Source organism: Engraulis encrasicolus, unplaced genomic scaffold (assembly GCF_034702125.1).
Source record: "Engraulis encrasicolus isolate BLACKSEA-1 unplaced genomic scaffold, IST_EnEncr_1.0 scaffold_146_np1212, whole genome shotgun sequence".
In the NCBI taxonomy this organism is placed as follows: Eukaryota; Metazoa; Chordata; class Actinopteri; order Clupeiformes; family Engraulidae; genus Engraulis; species Engraulis encrasicolus.
In genome coordinates, this window is record NW_026944977.1 from 12,063 (window position 1) to 35,230 (window position 23,168).

The window sequence follows — 23,168 nt, forward strand, 5'->3', positions numbered from 1 at the left end:
CCCTACATGTTACACATGTTACGACAGTGACATTGCCTTGTGTAACAATGCTTAGTTCTACTCTGTGATCTGCTGTCAGCTCTAGTGTAGCCGTTTTCAAAGTGGGGGCCGGGGACCCCTGGAGGGGCGCAAGGGGGTGCTGGGGGAGCCGTGGCAAATCAGAGACAAAATCAGCAACATAATATAAACTACTGAATAAAGTTAAGAAAAAGGCCTTTAAATGTCCTGAATTTGTAAACTCGTGCTTTCTATGATCACTGCTATGCTTCTTACATTATGTTATCTGTTTTACTATTAGGGGGACTTAGCTGAAATGTAGGCCTAACTCTACTGGTAGGCCTATGGGGGCCTCACCTAGGCTATACAGTACCTTTGATAAAGATTCTTGAGGGGTTGCTGCACTACTCCACACCGCAAGAGGTCAGCATATGCTAACAAATCGACGTGAAGAGGGAACACAGAGTAAACATCTAGTTCCGCTGTAAACAAGGACACGTTAGTTAGGTAATGAGAGGTTTTGCAAGTTTCAATGTCACTAAGGTAATTTCATTTACATTTTAACGTCTTTGGAAGCTACAGCCAGTTATGAAACTTTAGATTTGGCGGGGGAGACTGACACCGCTCACGCGCTTTTGTCTTTTGTCTGCAAGTGGTGCAACTTTGACTGGACAGGTCCTCGTGTGTAGAACTGTCAGAGGCTATTGCACAAGGCACGGTGCGTCTTGTCACCTTCCCTGTCACCTAAATGGCGAGTGTAACCCACCTCTCAAGAGTTCGCTCGCTCTACAAGCGCATCCTCGTGTTGCACCGCTTCATGCCGCTGGAACTGAAGGCGTTGGGTGACCAGTACGTGAAAGATGAATTCAGAAGAAACAAGGGCGCCTCCCCCGAGGAGGTGAAAGTCTTCATGGTCGAGTGGGAAGTAAGGGTCTTTTTTATTCTGTATAGCCTACTTGATGATTTGAATGTTATCTGAGCAGTAAAATTGACTCCTTATTCGTATGCCACTGACTGAAACAGTGGCCGGAATGGATCAGCCAGGGTTGCTTCTGACGTGACTGACTAGTGTCACTGAATTGCCTAACCTATAACACATCTGATGCAAACAAAAATGGAGTCGACTTTAGGCCTACCCACCGCTCATAATGAGTATACAATATAAACACAGAACAAATATGTGTCTTGTGGATGCCTAGGTCTAATGGTTAAGGAGATGAGCTTTAGAGATGGTTGCAAGTTCGAATCCCACCCACCCTCCACAGTCATACCTCACTCCATGACTGGATTGCCTTTTGAACAATTATCCCCACAATGTTGCAGGGGCTGTAACCAATGCCCTATAAATAACAGTAACTCAATATAGTAATAGAATCAAGAAAATGCACTATCCTATCAGTCAGCTGTGTAGTAGCCATCCTATTCTTTCTTCTTTCTTGCTATGACCTCTAATGTCCACACGGTGGTGCTCAGTCCATTAACACACCAGAGCCATAGGCCCCAAAGTCTCATACCAAACTCACTCAGTTGGCTCCTCACTGCACATCTTGACACTTGCACATGAAGTGTCTGAGACAGAGAGGGATTTTTGGAGAAGTGTGTGAAGATCTGCGTTGCTGATTTCTGTGTGTGTGTGTGTGTGCGTGTGAGAGAGAGAGTATAATTTTATGTGCACTAGTGTTTGTGGGAAACTTTTGTGTTTTTCTTAAATGTTTGTAATTCTTTTTGGATGTGATGGCATTGAGCACACTGGGGTTTCTGATCTGTCTATTTAGTATCAACCAGTAGACACTCTGTAGGTAGCCTATGGTGAATGTTGATATTTGATTGATGTATAAGGGCTCTGCCCCTGTATCTATATGTAGACCTGCCCACTCATCGCTTGCTCAGGCACCTGACGAAGACCTTTACAGGTCAAAACATGCCCATTTTTCACTCACTACATCACGACAAGGGAGCTGTGGGGTGTGCGGATATTTGTTCCTTTTTCTATAGAGTATACCTGCCACTTTTCCTGTTTCTCTCTCTCTCTCTCTGTCTCTCTCAGTCTCTACCCCTATATAATTGCAGGACCAGTTAATGTGCAGTCAGATTGCTCAGACAAAACAATCAACATACACGTAGTAGAGTATAGGACATGAAGGAAAAACACAAAAAATAGAAAAAACACTGCTCAAGTCTTCCCAAACCAACCCAAGGCGAGGCATGACTAATGGAGCAATGAGAACCTGAGTGGAGGCCCCTACGAGCAGCTCCATCTGCACACGCTCAAGGGGCCCACGGTGCGATTTTGCACGCACGTTCGCCACCACGAGAGCAGTGCTCAGAGTGGAGTAGTGTTAGTAACCTCGGCAACAGATCACACATTGAAAATGAAGACAGCCATGGTGTGTGTGTGTGTGTGTGTGTGAGAGAGAGAGAGAGAGAGAGAGCGAGAGAGAGAGAGAGAGAGAGAGATTGAGAGAGAGAGAGAGAGAGAGAGAGAGAGGAGAGAGAGAGAGAGAGAGAGAGAGAGAGAGAGAGAGTGTCAAGACAGCCTGCTGTCAAAATAAGTGTGTGTGCAGAGAATTTTGGAGATGGAAGATGGAAGATGGACGTTCTAAGGAGACCGTGGACTTTTGGCATCTTAAAGACACTATGCATCATATATTTTTTGTGTCATTTTGGGAGTCGCCACACATTACAGGTCATGATGGTAGAGAGGGAGAGGGAGGATAAAATGGCAAGCAAAATGACAAGATGACAATGACAAAGACAGCCACTGTCAAAACAAGTGGTGGAGTGTGGAGAACGTGGGGAGGAAGAGAGTATGAAAGAAAAGACAAATAGGTTATGAAGTTTGCCTGGGAGCCCAGACTAAGATTGTGATTGAAAGATAGATTTGGCATCCTTTTGGATTATTTCCTACAGTGCAGTGCTAGATCAACTTTCCAGGGGAAAATCTGCCCCTAGGGTTTGTTTAGTTAGTAATCTGAAATTGTTGGAGAACCATTAACCAAAGAGTTTAGTTCCATACAACTGGACCTCTTGAAGTTGGACTTTCTGCAAGATGTTCATAGTTTCCACGCACGCACGCACGCACGCACGCACACACAGACACACACACACACACACACACACACACACACACACACACACACACACACACACACACACACACACACACACACACACACATTTATAGATTTATACTTATTAATACATTTTATTGTACTTGTGTTTGTACTGAGAATACTGCATGCAGTTCAGCATTTTACTGACAGTCTGTGCGGAAGCAAATATTTGTTCTAAAAGAACAAATCACTTGAAGTCCATAAGAGCTTAGAAGCCGGAGGCAATGCAAGAAGATTTCAAAAAGAGTCTTCTTTTAAAACCAATATTTGCACTCAGAACTGCACAAGAGACAATGGGAATACTTTGATTAAGTGAAGGCTAGTTGCAGTGTTAGACTTGAATAATTGATGAACGTGGACTTTTTTGAAAAAGTTTCTATGATTCAGATGGTTATTAAAAATTCCCATTATAAGTCAACTTTAAACTTCAACATTAATCCTGTTATGTAAACCTTAAAGTTTTGAAGGCAGGTAGGAAGTATTTTGAAGGTTAAGCTACTAACTCAACTTTGAGTACATTTGTTCGATTGGGCCAGACCTCTGCCAATTTGGCCAGGCACTCTTTAAAGAATCATTTGGGCTTTCTTATGCCTTGTGCCTTGTCCCATACATCTGGCGTCATTTATGGCAGTAACATTTGACGCTGAGGGCATACCAGTCACATGTCATGTTGCCGCGTTGGCGTTTTGAGCACAGTGTCAGTTTTAGATGCAAGGGGTGTAGTCTTGCCGTCAAGTATTGACGCCTGGTCAATGAGTCGAAAAGTGCCGAGGCAGGATGGCGCTGCGTTTCTTTATTGGAAAGGACAGCGTGAGAGAGTGACAGGAGAGAGCCGTGGGAGAGGGAGACAGGTTATTGGTTATAGGGAGGGATCTGGAAAATCACATCGGATCGGAATCGTCCATGGATTTGTGGTCTCATCCCCACTGAGGCACGGCGCCCCCGGTCAGGCACTCTCTATTATATTTTTTATTTTTTAATAATAATAATACATCGGATTTGTATAGCGTTTTCTAGACACTCAACGACGCTTTACAGACGATATAACATAAAAACATAAAGATATACAGACACTCTCAGACATGCATTTTTTTGGGTTATTACACCTTTATTAACCAGAGAGGGCAGGGAGGGAGATGGAGAAGGATCGGGTAATGACTTTGAGTCAGAATCGAACCCGGCCTGCCGTGGCTCTAGCAGGTGGGCACTGGGCTGCTGTGCCGGCGACCCGGGTTCGATTCCCACCGTGGTCCTTTGTCAAACCTTCCCCATCTCTCTCCCACGCATTTCCTGTTAAAAAATCTGTCACTGTGCTCTCATGAATAAAGTAATGAACTATTTAAAAAAAAGAATAGAACCCAGCTGCCTGTGGCCTCGGTCCACTGCGTCCAAAGCTAGGCACTCCCTTCATGCCGAGCGCATGTACATGTAAGCCAATGGAGAAAGCCCAGTGATGCCTGTTCAGGGGTGTATTTCTCGAAACCATAGTTGCTAAGTATGTTAACTACTTTGCGGTTTGCAATGTTATTGCCCATTGACAACTACCCAAGTTGCTAACTGGCTAACTACCACGCTTTCGAGAAACGCATCCCAGTTTTGAACATAATGGTCTGGAAGGTGCTGTGAAAATGGGGAGACACGACACAACTCTGTGATTCCCAAACCTTTTCTGCTGGGACGCTCTGGTTTGTCCTAAGAATACCATATGAAAGCATCAAACCGTGCCTTCTCTCCGCAACACCCCCCAGCTTGGGAAACCACAGATGTAACCCATCCCGAGGCCGCCCACTGTGTATTGACTGGCTGGCCTCACACATCTAAAATGGCTACAGTGACTGGCAGCGCTCCCCTAAATACCTCCGTAATTTATGTAAACAGTGTTTCCCCCCGCTCACACAAGCTCCATCAAAGCCTGTGGGGCATGGGGAATGGCTGTTTGTCTGTGAGTCATCAGGGAGTGTGTGTGTGTGTACGTGCGTGCGTGCGTGCGTGCGTGCGTGCGTGCGTACTCGAGAAGGTGTGTGTGTGTACCATACCATTTTGTGTGTGTGTGTGTGTGTGTGTGTGTGTGTGTGTGTGTGTGTGTGTGTGTGTGTGTGTGTGTGTGTGTGTGTGTGTGTGTGTGTGTGTGTGTGTGTTTATAGAGTGACAGTGGTGGTTGGGAAGGATAGGGGACGGGTATCACCCACCTGTTCCTGATTACTCTAATTAAGTAGACGAGCCCATCACCCATTAGACAGAGCATTCCGGAACCTTCTCCATGGAATCACCGCGGCAATGACGCTGAGGGGAAGCACCACTGCAGATTAGACAGTCCCTTTGTATTGGCATCAGCTTAGGTAAAACACACACACACACACACACACACACACACACACACACACACACACACACACACACACACACACACACACACACACACACACACACACACACACACACACACACACACAGGGGAAGCACCAATGCAGATTAGACAGTCCCTTTGTGTTGGCATCGGCTGAGGCAACGCACACGCAGCGTGCACACAGACTGACTGTGCCTGTTATGTTTGAGCAGCCAAGAGGAAGAGTTGTGGGCTTGTCAATATAAAGGCATGACCGTGACATGCCCTCCACAGATGCACCACATATGACATACTATGCTCTACTTGCAAAACCAAACATAACCATCACCTGCCTTCAAACCCAGGCCATAGGGGTACGTACATACTGTATAGTACCTAACAAACACTCTGACCACTTTGCCAAAGAGAATAGACATGGAATGACCCTATAGGAGAGTTTGTGTATAAAAAACGGTGGCTCAGGACTGCTCATGGTCCTCTGTTAGTGCCAGGAAGTGGCTTCCACAGCAGGGTGTAGTATACGTACATGGGTTCGAAATTTTTGTTTTCTCCTGACAGCGCGAAACTAGCTGCGCTGTGCGCACAACTCAACCTCTGATTGTTGGAAACCGCTATCGGTCAAAAAATTAGCTCACGTTGTTGGCTGCCAGTGCCTCCTCACACCACTGTGTTGATAAACAAAAAAAAACCCATCTATACATGGGTTCTAAATGTTGTTTATAACCTGACTGCGCGAACCTAGCTGCACACAACTCAACCTCTGATTGTTGGAAACCGCTGTCAGTCAAAAAATTAGCTCACGTGGTTGGCTGCCAGTGTCTTGCCCCTCCTCATAACATTGTGTTGATAAACACTGAGAACCCATGTATAGCCAATATCCTACAATAGGTCTATTATCACAGATTTACGCTATGTCTGAGAATATTGACAAATTAATCATAGATTAGTCAGTTGCTAGTATATTTGATGGTAATAACCCAGAAATGTCATTTATTTCTCCTTCATTTTGGCTTGTAATATAGTTGTTCTCTGTTAGTCTAGCGAAAGGAAAGTTGCTTCCGTACATTGTTTGGAGTTTGGAGACACTGAAACAAGTGACAAATCTAGTTCTGGTTCCTCCGGTTGTCATAACTCTCCTATAGATAGGTTTCACAACGTTTACAAACATTCGTTTTGTGACGAGGGGCAAGAGGCTAAGCAGTCAACCATGTGAGCGCTTTTTTTTGTGTGACAGCAGTTTCCAACAATCAGAGGTTGAAGAGTGCGCAGCCAGGGGTGCGCAGCTGGGGGTGTTTACAAACGTGCAAGTGTTGCACCGATACCGATACCAGTATCGGTGGATCGGTGGATCGGCACTAAAATGGTGGTATCGGTATCGGCGAGTACCAACAAATAGGGCACCGATACCATTTACAGGTGCTTGTATGACACTTAAACAGCCTTGAAATTAGTTATATCTTAGAGGTATTTAAAAAGCATAAAAAGGATTCACTTTGTGTTAGTCTTTTTCCTGTTTCACAAAGGTAGGCAGCAGCCTGACAAAGCTATGCAATCATTTTACATCCAAGTTTATGCAATACAGCCCTTCATATATATACATTTCAAATAGGCTGGTATCGGTATCTGTATGGTATCGGAATCGGCCGATACTGCACAGACAGGTATCGGGTATCGGTATCGGGGCCAAAAAATGGTATCGGTGCAACACTACGTGCAACCCATGTATAAAGGCTGCGGCACTGTGTGTGTGTTGGGTAGGGGCAGGGAGCTGGGCAGAGTTGGGCGGGGCATTGCAGGTGAGGGAATGAGTCAGTCAGGGACAGCGTGTGTGTGTGTGTGTGTGTGTGTGTGTGTGTGTGTGTGTGTGTGTGTGTGTGTGTGTGTGTGTGTGTGTGTGTGTGTGTGTGTGTGTGTGTGTGTGTGTGTGTGTGTGTGTGTGTGTGTGTGCGTGTGTATTCATAACGGTTGGGACCCGAAACAGCAGGGGAGCAGTAAGACGGGAAAATGTGATTAGAACTCTGGACGGACGGACACTCTAATCCATTTTAGTGCACAGACTCAGACTCATACTCCCCACGCACCCCAGCACCCAGCATCCACACACACACACACGCACACAACAAACACACACAGATACACACACACACACATACACACACACACACACACACACACACACACACACACACACACACACACACACACACACACACACACACACATTGATACACATAACAACCCTTTACTCTCTCTCTCTCTCTCTCTCTCTCTCTCTCTCTCTCTCTCTCTCTCTCTCTCTCTCGCTCTCTCATACACACACACACACACGCGTGTGTGTGTGTGTGTGTGTTTGTGTGTGTGTGTATGATAGAGAGAGAAAGAGAGAGGGAAAGATTCTTGAAAAACCACATAAGGTGTAAAATCCTTGAGTCCTATGTCCTTGAGGTTTTGAACTGAAAGGAGTGGAGGCCAGGAGGATGTGCATGTTTGTATTTTTGTGCAACTCATTTGCCAGCTGCTTCACCCCTTAGACCCTAGGCAGGGGCACTAGACAGGATTTTCAAGGTAATTCCTTACTTTCACGAGTCTGCCGATGTTTAAAGGAGTCACAGGCAGACGGTGACTCTCCTGTCCTCAAGGTCTTCCGCTGTCAGAAATGAAATTGTCAGTTATAGCTTTTTTTTGTCATTATTTTATTTATAGGTAGTTTTCATGCACAAAGCTTTTAATACAACACTTTTTTTTTTCAAATTACGAGCATCCATATTTCCATTGGCCCTTTACATGTACAGTTCTGCACTATTACATGAACATTTTTCTTATCAATAACATACAATTGACAGAAGTTTATAACTTCTAGTATGGTGTTCTGTTCCTCCAGTACCAACCATTTAGCCTTGCCCTCTACTTACACAAGGCGATCTCAGTCCAAATGGTTTTCTATCATTGTCCCTCAATGGTGGAATAAGCTACTAATACCTACAAGAGCATCCCTCTCAACCGTCAAGAAGCTTGTGAAGAGTCATCTCTTCCGAGAGAGTGTCCCCGCATAACAAAACTTACTCAACTCATTCCTCTAATCATTGGTAAATGGCAAATGGACTGCATTTCTATAGCGTCTTTCCACTCCTTCGAGCACTCTGTGCTTTACAGTGCCGCCAGTTACTATTGGCACCCTTGAAGTTTAAGTACATTATGGGACATATCTCCAGACAACAAATAATAAGGTCAACCATGATTTTTCTATAGATAGCTTGTGGTTGATACTAATGTAAAAATAATCAACAGCATTAAATACTAAACTATGAGAGGGAAAAAATTGAAGACGGCAAAGCTCCCTGGATCACTGGTATTGGCACCCTTTACTGGATACCATTGTGGAAACCTAATTTGACTCAATTATGGTAAATCGCAAATGGGAATCACCTTTGACTACTTGCTTTTGACCATAGAACATGAATTAGGCAAGGAATTATGATATTTGTGTTTAAATAACCACGTGTTACAGCTTGTGTGTCTTTCACCAATGTGAAGACAGAGGACCTGCCTGAGGACACCACGAATACTATCATTTGCAAAAACAAGACCTCCAAATAATAAAAGGTCATCTGAAAAGACCTTGGTATAACATTTTCAACACTGTGTTGAGTTATTCAGAAATCTGCCAAACATGGAGCTGTAGAGAACATCCTTGGATGTGGGGGGTAGGGGAAGAAATTATGATAAAAGTATTTGGAAGTCGGTGCAAATAATGAAAAAACACAGGGGCTAACATCTACAGCCCTGACTGTCAACTGTGAACTGTTTTGGGTAGTTTTTTTCAATGAGCACCCCGTGTTAAACACTACACAAAGTAGTGCCTTTTGGTTGGAGACCAAGGCAGACCACATTGCTTAATAAAAGTCATAACAGGGAACACCTGACGGCTGTATGAGAAAATACAGGCATAGCACAGCCCTTTTAATAATGTTTTAAGGTCAGATGAAGCAATAGCACAGTTTTTCAGTGAACTTACACAAACAGCATGTTTGCATACTCTGCAAGAAAGTCTTTAAGGAAAAGGACACCCTACCAAAAATCAAGCATGGTGTCCGATCCATAATATTATGTCACCCCATTGTTGCACCAGGTATTGGAGGCTTTGACCGTATCACAGGTATCATGACAGGCATCATGACATGACAGGTATCATCATTTACAGGAAAATGTGTAACCATGGCAAGAACACTTGGTTTGAGTTGAACATCGTGTGCACTCCAGCAAGACAAAACCCCAAAGAACACATCCAAATGCACAGTGGATTGGTTGTAAAATGAAAGAACACAGTCATTGATGAAAACCAAAACCTTCGGAGGCTGCCATTGCTGTCTAATAACCCTTGAAGGAGGGGTACCAATATTCCTGGACATGCCCTTTTTCTGGTTTTTGCTTGAAATTACAAAATGCATTTGGAAATAAATACTTGGCGATTCTAAATATCTTATAATGTTCAATTAAAAGATCCTGATGTTAAAAGTTGTGTATATTTCCATGTATTTCTGGATATATTGCACACTTTGTAAATAAAATTAAAGGGTGCCAATACTAACTGGCGGCGCTGTACATTGTATGCCTCACATTAACTCATTCACACAAAATAAATACTTGTCATATCCAGAGGACATGTCCACATATGTATCGACTGTCGACAGTTTTGTATGAAACGCTCAAACCGGGAGGGGAGGACAGCACATTTTAATGAAGTGTTGAGCTGGCGTGTTGTAATAGTTAGGGAGTTGGACTGCAGATCACAGGGTTGAGGGTTCAGTCCCTACCCTTACCAATCCCTGGCCGGCACCACAGGGGGGCATTAGGGGGCATTGCTACCCCAGCCAAGCTGCTGTGCCCTCCCTGGGCCTATTCACCTAAACATGCTGATATGGTCATTAATATGCAACAAATTAGTATTTTTTTCTGAATACAGTAAATATAAAGTACAAGATAAAATGCCACCAGTGCTTAACCACCATAGCCCTAATAAAGAAATAAATGAATAGGCTGGGTCATTTCACGTGAAATCAGACGCTTTGGGACCCGACCGATCCGGATTTCAATCATACTTGGTGTGCCTTTTTAGTAGCAAGGTAGCACCCCAGAACTGCATTGGTTTGAATCTGACACTAATATTAAGGGAGAAACAGACTAGGAAAGGTTCACATTTTAGGGTAGGACACTATACATTCAGCCTTGAATATATTAGTCAGTGTTAGTCACAAAAAGATGCCTGTGGTATTGTTTGAAAGCTCTTTTCTGGCTCTACATATTACACAATCAGCTTGGAATACAACAACTCTCAGAATATGAATTATGATAAATTGAAAAATTAAAAATTGAATATCTAAAAAAACTATATTTTAAAATGGCCAGTTCCTTGTCCAAACGTAGCCGGCAATGTCATTAGCAACACCTCAAATGCTGGTGTTCGGTTCTTCATTCATTTCAGAGAGAATTTGACTCACAAATATGGCATCATACAGACCACTTACTAATAATATGGTAATACCATAGTAGCATCACATGACAAAACAAAAACAAAACAAAAATGGTCAGTTTCCATGGTCCCAGGTTTCAGAAACTAAGGCAGATGTCCATTTATACACACCAAATGATGATATGTGAATGTTTGAACATTCCTTCTCTGTGTACCCGTGTCATCTTCCCTTTACCGTACTTTAAAGAGATAATCAATGGCTACACTCTCATTTTGTACTCTACCAGTGCATTTGAAGCAGCAGCTGTGTCTTTTGTAGATAATGTATAAGTATGTCCCGTTGCAGTTAGGTTCCACTACCAGAAGCACATCCTGATGATCCATGACAAGTCTCTCTGCTCTGAAGGGAAAAGTGAAGGATGGAGATGGTCCATGAGGATGCAGGAAGTTCAGTTTCACCTCTCCAGTGCTCAGCATACATTCCTCAACACATGCTAGCCACCAGTTGCCATCATATACAGCTACAACATACCCTTTGATGCTTGAAAATGTAACACATTCCTTTACTGAGCTCACTCTTTCAACTCCTTCTCTGAATGCGGAAAATGGTCTAATGTCCATTGACAATGGGCAGAAGCTGTGTAGTTTTTGAGTACCTGGAATAGTTCTTGCAGATTCAAACCTCTTCAACAGGTTCTCAGCTTCATGATGGTGCATCTCTCTCAAGAACATCCATTGCCAGTTTGCCACAACAGAGATGTACCATCATGAAGCTGAGAACCTGTTGAAAAGGTTGGAATCTGCAAGAACTATTCCAGGTACTCAAGAACTATACAGCTTCTGCCCATTGTCAATGGACACAGTGGAAGTTAGGCCATTTTTAGCATTCAGAGAAGGCAGAGTTGAAAGAGTGAGCTCAGTAAAGGAATGTGTTACATTTTCAAGCATCAAAGGGTATGTTGTAGCTGTATATGATGGCAACTGGTGGCTAGCATGTGTCGAGGAATGTATGCCAAGCACTGGAGAGGTGAAACTGAACTTCCTGCATCCTCATGGACCATCTCCATCCTTCACTTTTCCCTTCAGACCAGATAGACTTGTCATGGATCATCAGGATGTGCTTCTGGTAGTGGAACCTAACTGCAACGGGACGTACTTATACATTATCTACAAAAGACACAGCTGCTGCTTCAAATGCACTGGTAGAGTACAAAATGAGAGTGTAGCCATTGATTATCTCTTTTTAAAGTACGGTAAAGGGAAGATGGCACAGGTACACAGAGAAGGAATGTTCAAACATTCACATATCATCATTTGGTGTGTATAAATGGACATCTGCCTTAGTTTCTGAAACCTGGGACCATGGAAACTGACCATTTTTGTTTTGTTTTTGTTTTGTCATGTGATGCTACTATGGTATTACCATATTATTAGTAAGTGGTCTGTATGATGCCATATTTGTGAGTCAAATTCTCTCTGAAATGAATAAAGAACCGAACACCAGCATTTGAGGTGTTGCTAATGACATTGCCGGCTACGTTTGGACAAGGAACTGGCCATTTTAAAATATAGTTTTTTTAGATATTCAATTTTTAATTTTTCAATTTATCATAATTCATATTCTGAGAGTTGTTGTATTCCAACCTGATTGTGTAATATGTAGAGCCAGAAAAGAGCTTTCAAATAACACCACAGGCATCTTTTTGTGACTAACACTGACTGATATATTCAAGGCTGAATGTATAGTGTCCTACCCTCACATGTGAACCTTTCCTAGTCTGTTTCTCCCTTAATATTAGTGTCAGATTCAAACCAATGCAGTTCTGGGGTGCTACCTTGCTACTAAAAAGGCACACCAAGTATGATTGAAATCCGGGTCGGTCGGGTCCCAAAGTGTCTGATTTCACGTGAAATGACCCGGCTACACTAATTAGACATTGTCAGTAGACCTAAATGTGAAATAATAGGTGAACAGTGATCCCTTGAAATAATGGGATTGTCCCGTATTTAGAAACAAAAGTACTGTTCCTGTGCCCACAATTTGGTTAAAATGCAGGAAGTTGCATCTAAGAAATACACAATTTTCTGGGGGAGGACCCCCACACCCCCCGCCAAGGTGCCCCCCCATACTCCACCAAATGCCCATCCAATTAGGGCTGCACGATTATGGAAAAAATCATAATCACGATTATTTTGGTCAAAATCATAATCACGATTATTAATCACGATTATTGATTTTTGCAGATTTTTTTGAAAATTATAAGAAGATGAAGTAGAACCAAGAATGAATTACATATAATAAAATGAATTGTAAATATAGCTGCAAGCAGCAATACGGGGCCAAGCAGTAAACTTGCCAGAGTCGCCATGGCAACAGAAGGAACTGAAGTGCCCCCTTTAGTCCAAATCTCGCCAATGTTGGTGTGCATTCCTTGGAGGGGAGTGTGATCACGTAAACCAAGTTTAGTTTGAATCCGTTGAAGAGCTGCCGAGATATGAGCTCACTTCCTGTTACCTGTTGGTGGCACTAGAGAGTTTGAGCTTGGGGTCTGTGGGAGGTCATGGGATGGACTAGAATGTGTGCAAAATATCCTAACTGAAATTGACAAACGGTTGCTGAGATATGACCTCACTTCCTGTTTTGCCACTTTTACGACAATTTTGATTGGCTGTCACCTCCAAACGATAAGAGGTATCAAAAAATAGCTGGATACCCTAATGCCTATCAGTCTGAAGATGATGTGTACCTTTTTGCTGGTCATTCTGACAAAAATTGTGTGACAAGTAGCATTTTATTGAATTTTACAAAATTCAAAATGGCGGAATTTCCCTTCTGCGTTTACGTAACGTTATATAGTGCGTCGGATTCAGCTTGGCCCAAGGATTCTAGTGATAATAATATATTTTACATTGTGCACATGATTTAAAAGCTACAGGCAAAAATGTAGCTAAAATTTTGACCTGTTGGTGGCGCTACAGAGTTTGAGCTGGGGGTCTGAATTTTTTTTCAGTAGGTCATAGGATGGACATCTATATGTGTAAAAAATCCTAGCCGAAACCAACAAAGGGTTGCTGAGATATGACCTCACTTCCTGTTTTGCCACTTTTACAACAATTTTGATTGGCTGTCACGACTAAACGATAAAAGATATCTAATATTCCTTGAGACCCCATATAAATCTCAGTACAGAGATACAATATACCGAAATTTGGGCGAAATGGTCAAAAATTGCGGGAAAAATAGTATTTGTATTGACTTTTACAAAATTCAAAATGGCGGGAAAACTATCCAGGTAGAAAATGACGTCATATGGTGCGTTGGATTCGTCTTGGCCCAAGGATTCCAGGGATATCAGGTTTATGAAAATTTGCCTAGCGGTTCAAAAGTTACAAGCAGAAATGTACCTGCGACTTTCACCTGCTGGTGGCGCTACAGTATTGGGGCTGGGGACCTATAAGTCGCTGTGGGTAATGTTGATGCTGCCTCAAATATGTGTGCCAATTTACAGCATTTGTCTATGTATGGTTCTATGGGCTATCATAGACTTACAGTGAATTTTACAAAATTCAAAATGGCGGAATTTCCCTTCTGCGTTGACATAACTTCATATAGTGCGTTGAATTCGGCTTGGCCCAAGGATTCTAGTGATAATAATATATTTTACATCGTGCATATGGTTTAAAAGCTACAGGCAAAAATGTAGCTAAAATTTTGACCTGCTGGTGGCGCTACAGAGTTTGAGCTGGGGTTCTGATTTTTTTTGTGGTAGGTCATGGGATGGACTACTATGTGTGTACAAAATCCCAACCTCATTCAACAAACGGTTGCTGAGATATGACCTCATTTCCTGTTTCACCATTTTTACGACAATTTTGATTGGCTGTCACGGCAAAACGATAGAAGATATCTAATATTCCTTGAGACCCTATGTGTAGCTCGGTCCAGAGATACTATATACCAAGTTTCGGGCGAATTGGTCAAACATTGCGGGAAAAATAGCATTTTTATTGAATTTTACAAAATTCAAAATGGCTGGAAAACTATCCAGGCGGAAAATGACGTCATAGAGTGCGTTGGATTCGTCTTGGCCCAAGGATTCCAGGGATACCAAGTTTATGACAATTGGCCCAGCGGTTCAAAAGTTACAAGCAGAAATGTACCTGCAACTTTGACCTGCTGGTGGCGCTAGAGCGTTGGGTCTGGGGTCCTATGAATTGCTGTGGGTAATGCTGAGCCGGGCCCGAATGTGTGTGCCGATTTACAGCATTTTCCTACGTACGGTTCTATGGGCTGCCATAGACTTGCTAAGGAGAGGAAAGGTGACATAATAAGAATACCAGCTAATACATTAGGGGCCTTCGCCTACATTAGGGGCCTTCGCCAGCTTCGCTGCTTGGCCCCTAATAATTATGTAAAGGCAATAGCATGAAAGTGGACAGATTTCTGGCAAGAAACACCAGCCTGTCAGTATGTTCTGGCTTCAAGGACGCTCTCAAAAGTAAGTCACTTTTGCCACAATTAAATCACGATTAAAATCATGAGTTCGATTTCACTATTTTATCACGATTTTGATTATTTTTCGATTAATTGTGCAGCCCTACGTCCAATGACTTGGTTCTCCAGCCGGCTCTGCCAATCCCTTCCTCCCCCCATGGCTGAAGTGCCCTTGAGAAAGGCATCTAACCCCACAATGCTCCAGGGCAGGGACTAAAACAATACTCTGTAATAAATGTAAGTCTTTGTATTAAAGTGTCAGCTAAGTGTAATGCCATTTAATGTAATGTAGTGTAGTCTAGTGCAGTGTATATGTTCAGGCGGGCATGTCTGCAGGCACCATGAAAACTCAAGAAGGAGGCTTGAAAGTCTTGCAATGCCAGAGATGGGAATGGTTGTAGTTAAATGCATTATCACACTACACTACACACAGACACACACACACACACACACACACAGACACACACACACACACACACACACACACACACACACACACACACACACACACACACACACACACACACACACACACACACACACACACACACACACACACACACACACATTCAAGGAGCTCAACTTGGAGCTGTCATCAAGGCGTGGCCAAATTTATGAAGGGCGGGATATCAGCCAATAGGAAAGCGGCGTTGTTATAGGAGCAGCCAGGAAGTGGCCTGTGGCTCAACTAGGGGATGACGCAAATTGGAATCATTCACATTCTGATCAAACATTGGGAACCCACCCCCACCCCCGGCCAACACACACACACACACACACACACACACACACACACACACACACACACACACACTCTTGTGTCCCTTGGGAAGGATGATGAGGCCCTTCCTCCTGTGTGTGTGTGTGTGTGTGTGTGTGTGTGTGTGTGTGTGTGTGTGTGCGGGTGCGTTGGGGGGGGCTTGGTGGAGTGTAACCCCCCAACCCCACCGCCACCCTACCGAACACACACACACACACCCCACCACTCCCCTGGCTGGCGGCGACCCAGAATAATTCCATTATGCTAAAAGAGAAGAGCACTCTAGCAAACAACCTCCTCCTCCCTCCTCCTCTCCTCCCCTTCCTCCCTACCTCCCTCCTGTCTTCCCCCTTCTTTAGGGAACTGAATGGCGGCCAACATCAGCTTGGCTTGATCAATGGCCCAACCCCTGGCAGACAAGAATGTGGGTGTGGGTGGGTGTGTCAGTGTGTAAGAGCATCTTTATGTCTTTGCTTCACTTTATGAATGAAAAGAGTCTTGTGGACAAGGAGCGATGTGTGTGTGTGTGTGTGTGTGTGTGTGTGTGTGTGTGTGTGTGTGTGTGTGTGTGTGTGTGTGGTGTGTGTGTGTGTGTGTGTGTGTGTGTGTGTGTGTGTGTGTGTGTGTGTGTGTGTGTGTGTGTGTGTGTGTGTACGTCTTGCGTCCTAGATGGCTCTGGTCAGGATGAATGAAATGATGCGTGGGCATGTCCCAATGGTAGTCTGCCTGTCAGTCTGTCTTTCTGCCTGCCTGTCAGTCTGTCTGTCTGTCCGTCGATCTGTATGCCTATACGTCTGTCTTTCTGTCCGTTTGCCTGCCTGTCTTTCTGTCTGTCCTAATTCCTGTCTGACTGTATGTCTGTCTCTGACAAACATGGCATCATAAAACTATGTAAGATGCCGTTTTGGGCCCTCTGCCGCGTTTGTGCATCGTGACTTTGCATGTCGACTCATGATCCACAACCCCCTGTGACACGACGCACCTTAACCCATTGACGCCTAAGGCACCTGCTAAAAAGGGTGCTGAATGCCTGAGCCCTTTTTAAGAAAAGCTGCCCTCAGCCTGTAAAAACCTAAATATCTTAGCTTCTGAAGCACATAAAAATATGCACTAAGTTGCATTTAAACACTAAGACCCTCATCTTTCATTATAATGTGTTCATTCGTCTCAAACAAACAGAGATTTTTAATAAAATTGTCTCAAATCTCATGTGCCTGAATGTTGCGTAATGCAGCTCCAGGCGCCAGGGCCAATGTTGCACAACGCAACATCAGGCATCAATGGGTTAATGAGGAATGCACTGGCGTGAGATACATGCGCCTGATGCATGATGCCAGCCTGCACTGCCTCACTCTCCTCTCTGTCTGTCATTTTTTCCGTGTGATGGAGTGACCTTCACTAGGGTTGTGGGTGTGTTCTGACTGTCACGCTAATGAGCCTGGCTCTTTGGTGTAGCAGTCAGAGCCCCAGTTTACTACCCCAGAAGGTCCTGGTTCGAGTCCCGGCTGTGCAACTCTACTCCCCTTCGCAACAGTCCATCTGCCTCTGTGTGTCTCCCTGCCTAACTGTCTGCCTGTTGTCTGTCTGTTTGCCTCTGGTTATATGTGTACAGACAGAGAAGCAGACAGGTTGACATAACGAAAGCTGGACCAATTTACAGACAGACCAGGATACATACAGGTAGAGTCATGGACAGAAAAGTGAACAGGCAGACCGGTACAGAGGCAGACAGGTACGGAGGCAGGGAGCCAGGCTTGACAGTCCAGGGAAGGAATTGTTCCCTAAACACTTCACACATGCTTTGTGCATACACACACATGTACGCGTACCCACAATCACACAGACAAAAAGAGACTAAATGGAAGTTTTTTATCATTACTAGATGTGCAAGTGTGACAAGAAGAATCCTATTTAAAAGTCTCCACAGCGAGTGGATTGGAAGGAGAGAATGCCCTTTGTCAGAGTTCCAGAACATTCTGTGAAAGCTTCCGTCTGATGAGGTGGTGCTGAGGTCATGGCTCTCTCTCTCTCCATCTCTCTCTCTCCATCTCTCTCTCTCTCTCTCTCTCTCTCTCTCTCTCTCTCTCTCCTGTCTGTGTCTTCCATCACACTCTTCAAAGCAAATGTGTGTGCGTGTGTGGGGGCCTGGGTGTGTGTGAGCGTGTGTCTGTCTGTTCCATCACATCCTCCCCTTGGCATTGTTGTACAGTGCATTGTTATATGTCTAGCCTGTGTTTGTGTCTGTGACCTGTGTTCGTGTCTGTGTTAGTGTGCATCTTCTTAGGTGTGTGTGTGTGCGTGTGTGTAAGCGTGCATTTTTGCGCATGCCTGCTTGTACTTGTTTTGTAGTATCCACCTGCCCACTCATATTAGACTACAGGTATGTGCTCACCTGGTGGTGTGAATGTGTGTATCATTGTGTCCACCTGAGTGTGAATTAATGTCTTCACCTGTACCACACACACACACACGTGTGTCCATGTGTCACAGAGAGCGGGAGGGAAGAAATGACATGTGTGTGTGTGCACGTGCATACTTGCAGACGTGTGTGTGTGTGTGTGTGTGTGTGTGTGTGTGTGTGTGTGTGTGTGTGTGTGTGTGTGTGTGTGTGTGTGTGTGTGTGTGTGTGTGTGTGTGTGTGTGTGTGTGTGTGTGTGTGTGTGTGTGTGTGTGTGCGCGTGTGTGCGCGTGTATGCTCGTGACGGTGACTGCCTAATGGAGGGTCTGAGGGGGAAAGAAAGGGACTTCCATTAACCCTGCCAGGTAACCCGTGGCAACCCCCGCCCAGCTCTCTTCCCGCACACCCCTCATCCCTATACAGGAGCCCAGAAGGGTCAAAAAAGGTCAAAAGCATCTCAAGACTTTTAAATGAGCACACGCACATGTTCTCTTTTAGTGTGTACGTGTGTGTGTGTGTGTGGGCGTGTGTGTCTGTGTGTGCTTCATTGTTATTTAATAAATGTGTTGTACGTCAAGAAGAACACTCTGTACTAAAGAACTCATTCACACACCAAACCATTTCTATATTCCATCCAGGAGAAAGTAATAGACGTGGCATTCTCAATGTGATCAGAAAAGTTGGCATTCCATTCCGGAACATGGCGATAGAGACGTCTGTTTGGGTTCAATGATGACAACATGCTCACATTTTTGCGGAAACCTATGGGCGGATGATCATCTTCACATTATTTTCTTTCTCTCTGCTTCTTTTTTGATTCTTCTCATCCTCCTCTCCTGCTCTCCTCTCCTGTCCATGTCTCATTCTCCTCTTCATCTCCTCTTCCCCCATCTCCCTCGTCTTCCTCCCCACTCTCCTCCCCTCTTCATCTGCTCTCCTCTCCCCTCTCTTCTCCCCTCCCCCATCTCCCTCTCCTCATCCTTTTCCTTTCCTCTCCTCCTCGTCTCCTCTCCTTTTCTGTCCCTCTCCTCTCCTCCTCCTCTCCCCCTCTCGTCCTCTTCATCTCCTCTCTTCCTCCTCCTCTTCTCCTCTTCTCCTCTTCTCCTCCTCTCCTCTTCTCCTCCTCCTCCTCTTCCTCTCCTGTAGAAGTACCGTGACACTATGCAGACCCAGGTTCTGGACGCGGTGGCTGCTTCGGGCTCGGGTCCTGATTCTGGCCCGGGGAAGAGGAAGCAGTTTGGCTCAGAGCTCTCGGAGGATCAGCTCAAAAGCTTCCAGGATGAACAGGTGATGAGACGGACACACACACACACACACACACACACACACACACACACACACACACACACACACACACACACACACACACACACACACACACACACACACACACACACACACACACACTTTACTTCTGTATTTGGGCTGACTGATTTATTGGTAAACATTTCTTGTAACACCGTTGTATATAGCACCACATTCTGGCCACACACACATACATACACCATTGTCAGTATTGTGGTGTTCTGTGGAGCAGGTGCATTTCCATCATATCCACTGCCCTGAACACACACGCACACACACGCACACACACACTCATTGTCATGTTGTGTTTGTCTATCAGGTGGGGCAGCTGTATGAGTTGATGCTGGAGGCCACTAAGCCCAGTCGCCAGTTTGACATCCAGGACGACCGCACCTAGAAATCCAGAACCAACCCACCCTAACCCAGCCACCCATCCTGGAGCCACCAGAACCACCAGTTCAGCCTAGTCACCACTTTGACATCCAGAACAGCCGGACCTGGCAACCTCCGCCAGAACCAGCCGCTTGATCAGACTGACCCATTCAGGTGTCTTCTGGTCCACCAGACCATCAGCCAGTTCAGGCCAGCCATCAGTTGGAGCAACCAGTTTGACATCCATGATGACCATACCTCGAAGCCCAATCCCTCGCCAGAACCCATCCACCCAGCTACCCATGCTGGGGTCATCAGAACCTCCAGACCATCAACCAGAATAGTCCAATTCAGTCCAACCACCAGTTTGAGCCACTGATGTTGACATCAAGGACCTTGTAACCCCCACCAGAACCCATCCACCCATGACATCAGAGCCACCAGCCCATTAACCAGACTAGTCCAGCCACCAGTTTAACATCCAGCACGGCTGGACCTAGCAACGCCCCTCAGAACCCACCCACACATCCAGTTCCACCCATTCCTGGTGCCATCAGAGCCGACCAGACCATCCACGAGACTAGTCGAGTCCAGCCCAGTTTAGAATCGCTTTTGAGGATCCAGCTCCTGATTTAGTATGTGTCTGTCTGGGTGTGATGCTATTCATCTGGAATGCCATGAGAGTCAATGGGCCAGGCGGGGGGATACAGAGTTGGCCCAGACTAGAGAATAATCACCACCATTACTCTCTATTGATAAATCATCTGGTACCGGTCGGCTAATGGACTATAACCATAGCTTTATTCCCTGTGGGTTTGGTGAGCTTGAATCGGAACCAGTGAAACTGTCAAGACTCGGGAGGGGTGGGTAATGGATCATGACCCGTTGTTAAATCACGATGACAGGGGGGGGTAATTGGTCAGAAGAACCTATCCTGGCATCACGCGGGCATGGGAGGGGGTAATGGATCAGAACCAAAATGGCATCATCGCCGGATGGGCTTTGGGCGATGGGTTGGAACATTGGGTAACGGACTGGGTGCCGGGGTCTGATAAAGGGGTAGAACCATCATTAAGTGTGTGTGTGTGTGTGTGTGTGTGCGTGTGCGTGTGCGTGTGCGTGTGTGTGTGTGCTCGTGCATGCACGTGCCTGCATGAATGTGAGTGTGTGTGAGTCTGCATGTCTAAGGGTTGACGTGCGGATTAAGATGAAACTGTTATGTCAGACGTAAATGCGTAAATGTGAGTTGCCATGGGCTATTCAAGAAGTGTAATTATATTAAAGTGCTTTGAAGAAAGAAAGTAAGAAGAGTAGTCGTGTCTGATTGCCTGACTGCAATTTTTCAATTTCTATTGTTTCCTCTATTACTGGGATGAAGTAAAGTGACGTGTGTGTGCGCGTGTGTGTGTGTGTGTGTGTGTGTGTGTGTGTGTGTGTGTGTGTGTGTGTGTGTGTGTGTGTGTGTGTGTGTGTGTGTGTGTGTGTGTGTGTGCGTGTGTGCGTGTGTGCGTGTGTGCGTGTGCATGCGCACATGACAGTGAAAGGAAGACAGTAGGGGTGAGAAGCGGTTGACCTCTTGCAATAATTCAAGCAGTTCTGTTCGTAGACTTCAGACAAACTGCAAATGTGGCCAGACATTTGGCCATAAGTTATTGTATTTTGTGTATCGCAGCCAGTCTAAACACACGCAAACACACACATACACACACACACACACTGTGTGTCCTCATCTCATCTCTGCTTCAGATCTTCCTAACACAAGCCAATCAATACCAGCATGACCCCCCGCTGACATGTGAGTGGGAGACGATGAAAAACACACACACACACACACACACACACACTCGACAGACAGAAATACGGCTTCACACGCACACACACCCACACACAGAAGTATGGCTTTGCATACACACCCATACATGTACACACGGGATCACACACACACACACACACACAAATCAAAATCCATCTGCAGTGTCTACTAACACACTCCTACATTCAGCATGTTAAGTCTGTACTTCTACATATTTAATAAACCATAGGCATCTATATGAAGACGATCGGTTCTCCTCAAACTAGATCCTACACAAGTGTCTGTATGTGTGTTCTCAAAGCACATTGCATTGCTATCGAGTGTGGCAGCACTAATCACAGGGTGATTAAGTTAAATCTCATACCAAATCAGTATGCAGGTTTGAAGGCTCGGACTTGCAAAGTACAACTGCCATAAAGGCTTTGATTGTGGAAATGTGTTTTTTTGTTTCTTTTTTATGTTTTGCATGACTAAGGAATAGCAATAAAATTGTAATATTAGACTGTCTAGACGATGCTCTTCTGAAGAGCACTTTGAAAGCTACTTGTGAGTCCAGGAGCCACCTTATTAGGTAGCTTGGCCTGGCCAACTAACTTTGTAAACCCACTTCTTTTTTTGGTCTTTTTCGACTTTATTTTGATAGGACATTGTGAGAGGTAGACAGGAAGCGAAGTGGGAGAGAGAGAGACGATGAGGGTTCGGCAAAGGACCCGGGCCGGAAATCGAACCCGGGTCAGCTGCATGGCAGGCAAGTGTCCCACCGGTTGGCCACGGCAAGGGCCCCAGCAACAGATTTTAATGTTATGATCAAAGGAAAAGGTATAATAAGGTATGTCGGGTAGCTATGGTGGGTCAAAAGTTAAAAAGAAATCAAGAATCAGAAAAACAATGAGATCAAGAAATAAATTCAGAAAAACAACTGCAGCAGGGGTGAAGATAACTCCCTTTTAGTTAAGTTTAAGAAGCAAGCTCGGGCAGAGACTGACGAGTACACAGGGAAGCTCCCTACCAGGTCTGGTACAAATGTTTGACAAGTAATCAGAGAGATCTAGAAGAACGTTGGGTTGAGGGTCATCTGCTCAAATAAAAACATTGATA

General features: G+C 44.8%; 1 protein-coding gene across 3 annotated transcripts; it reads left to right on the forward strand.

Annotated features, from left to right (window-relative positions):
• The first annotated feature begins 468 nt into the window (after window positions 1-468).
• LOC134442378 (succinate dehydrogenase assembly factor 3, mitochondrial-like) lies at window positions 469-21,538 on the forward strand. Of its 3 annotated transcripts, none has more exons than XM_063192550.1 (4): window positions 469-540; window positions 651-922; window positions 19,727-19,867; window positions 20,205-21,538. In XM_063192550.1, exons 2-4 carry the CDS (start codon window positions 746-748, stop codon window positions 20,280-20,282), a joined length of 396 nt encoding a protein of 131 aa, XP_063048620.1. In that variant the 5' UTR covers window positions 469-540; window positions 651-745; the 3' UTR covers window positions 20,283-21,538. The 3 variants fall into 3 exon arrangements, with proteins under 3 accessions (XP_063048620.1, XP_063048621.1, XP_063048619.1); XM_063192551.1 differs by having other exon boundaries at window positions 488-504; XM_063192549.1 differs by lacking the exon at window positions 469-540 and having other exon boundaries at window positions 576-922.
• The last annotated feature ends 1,630 nt before the right edge of the window (window positions 21,539-23,168 follow it).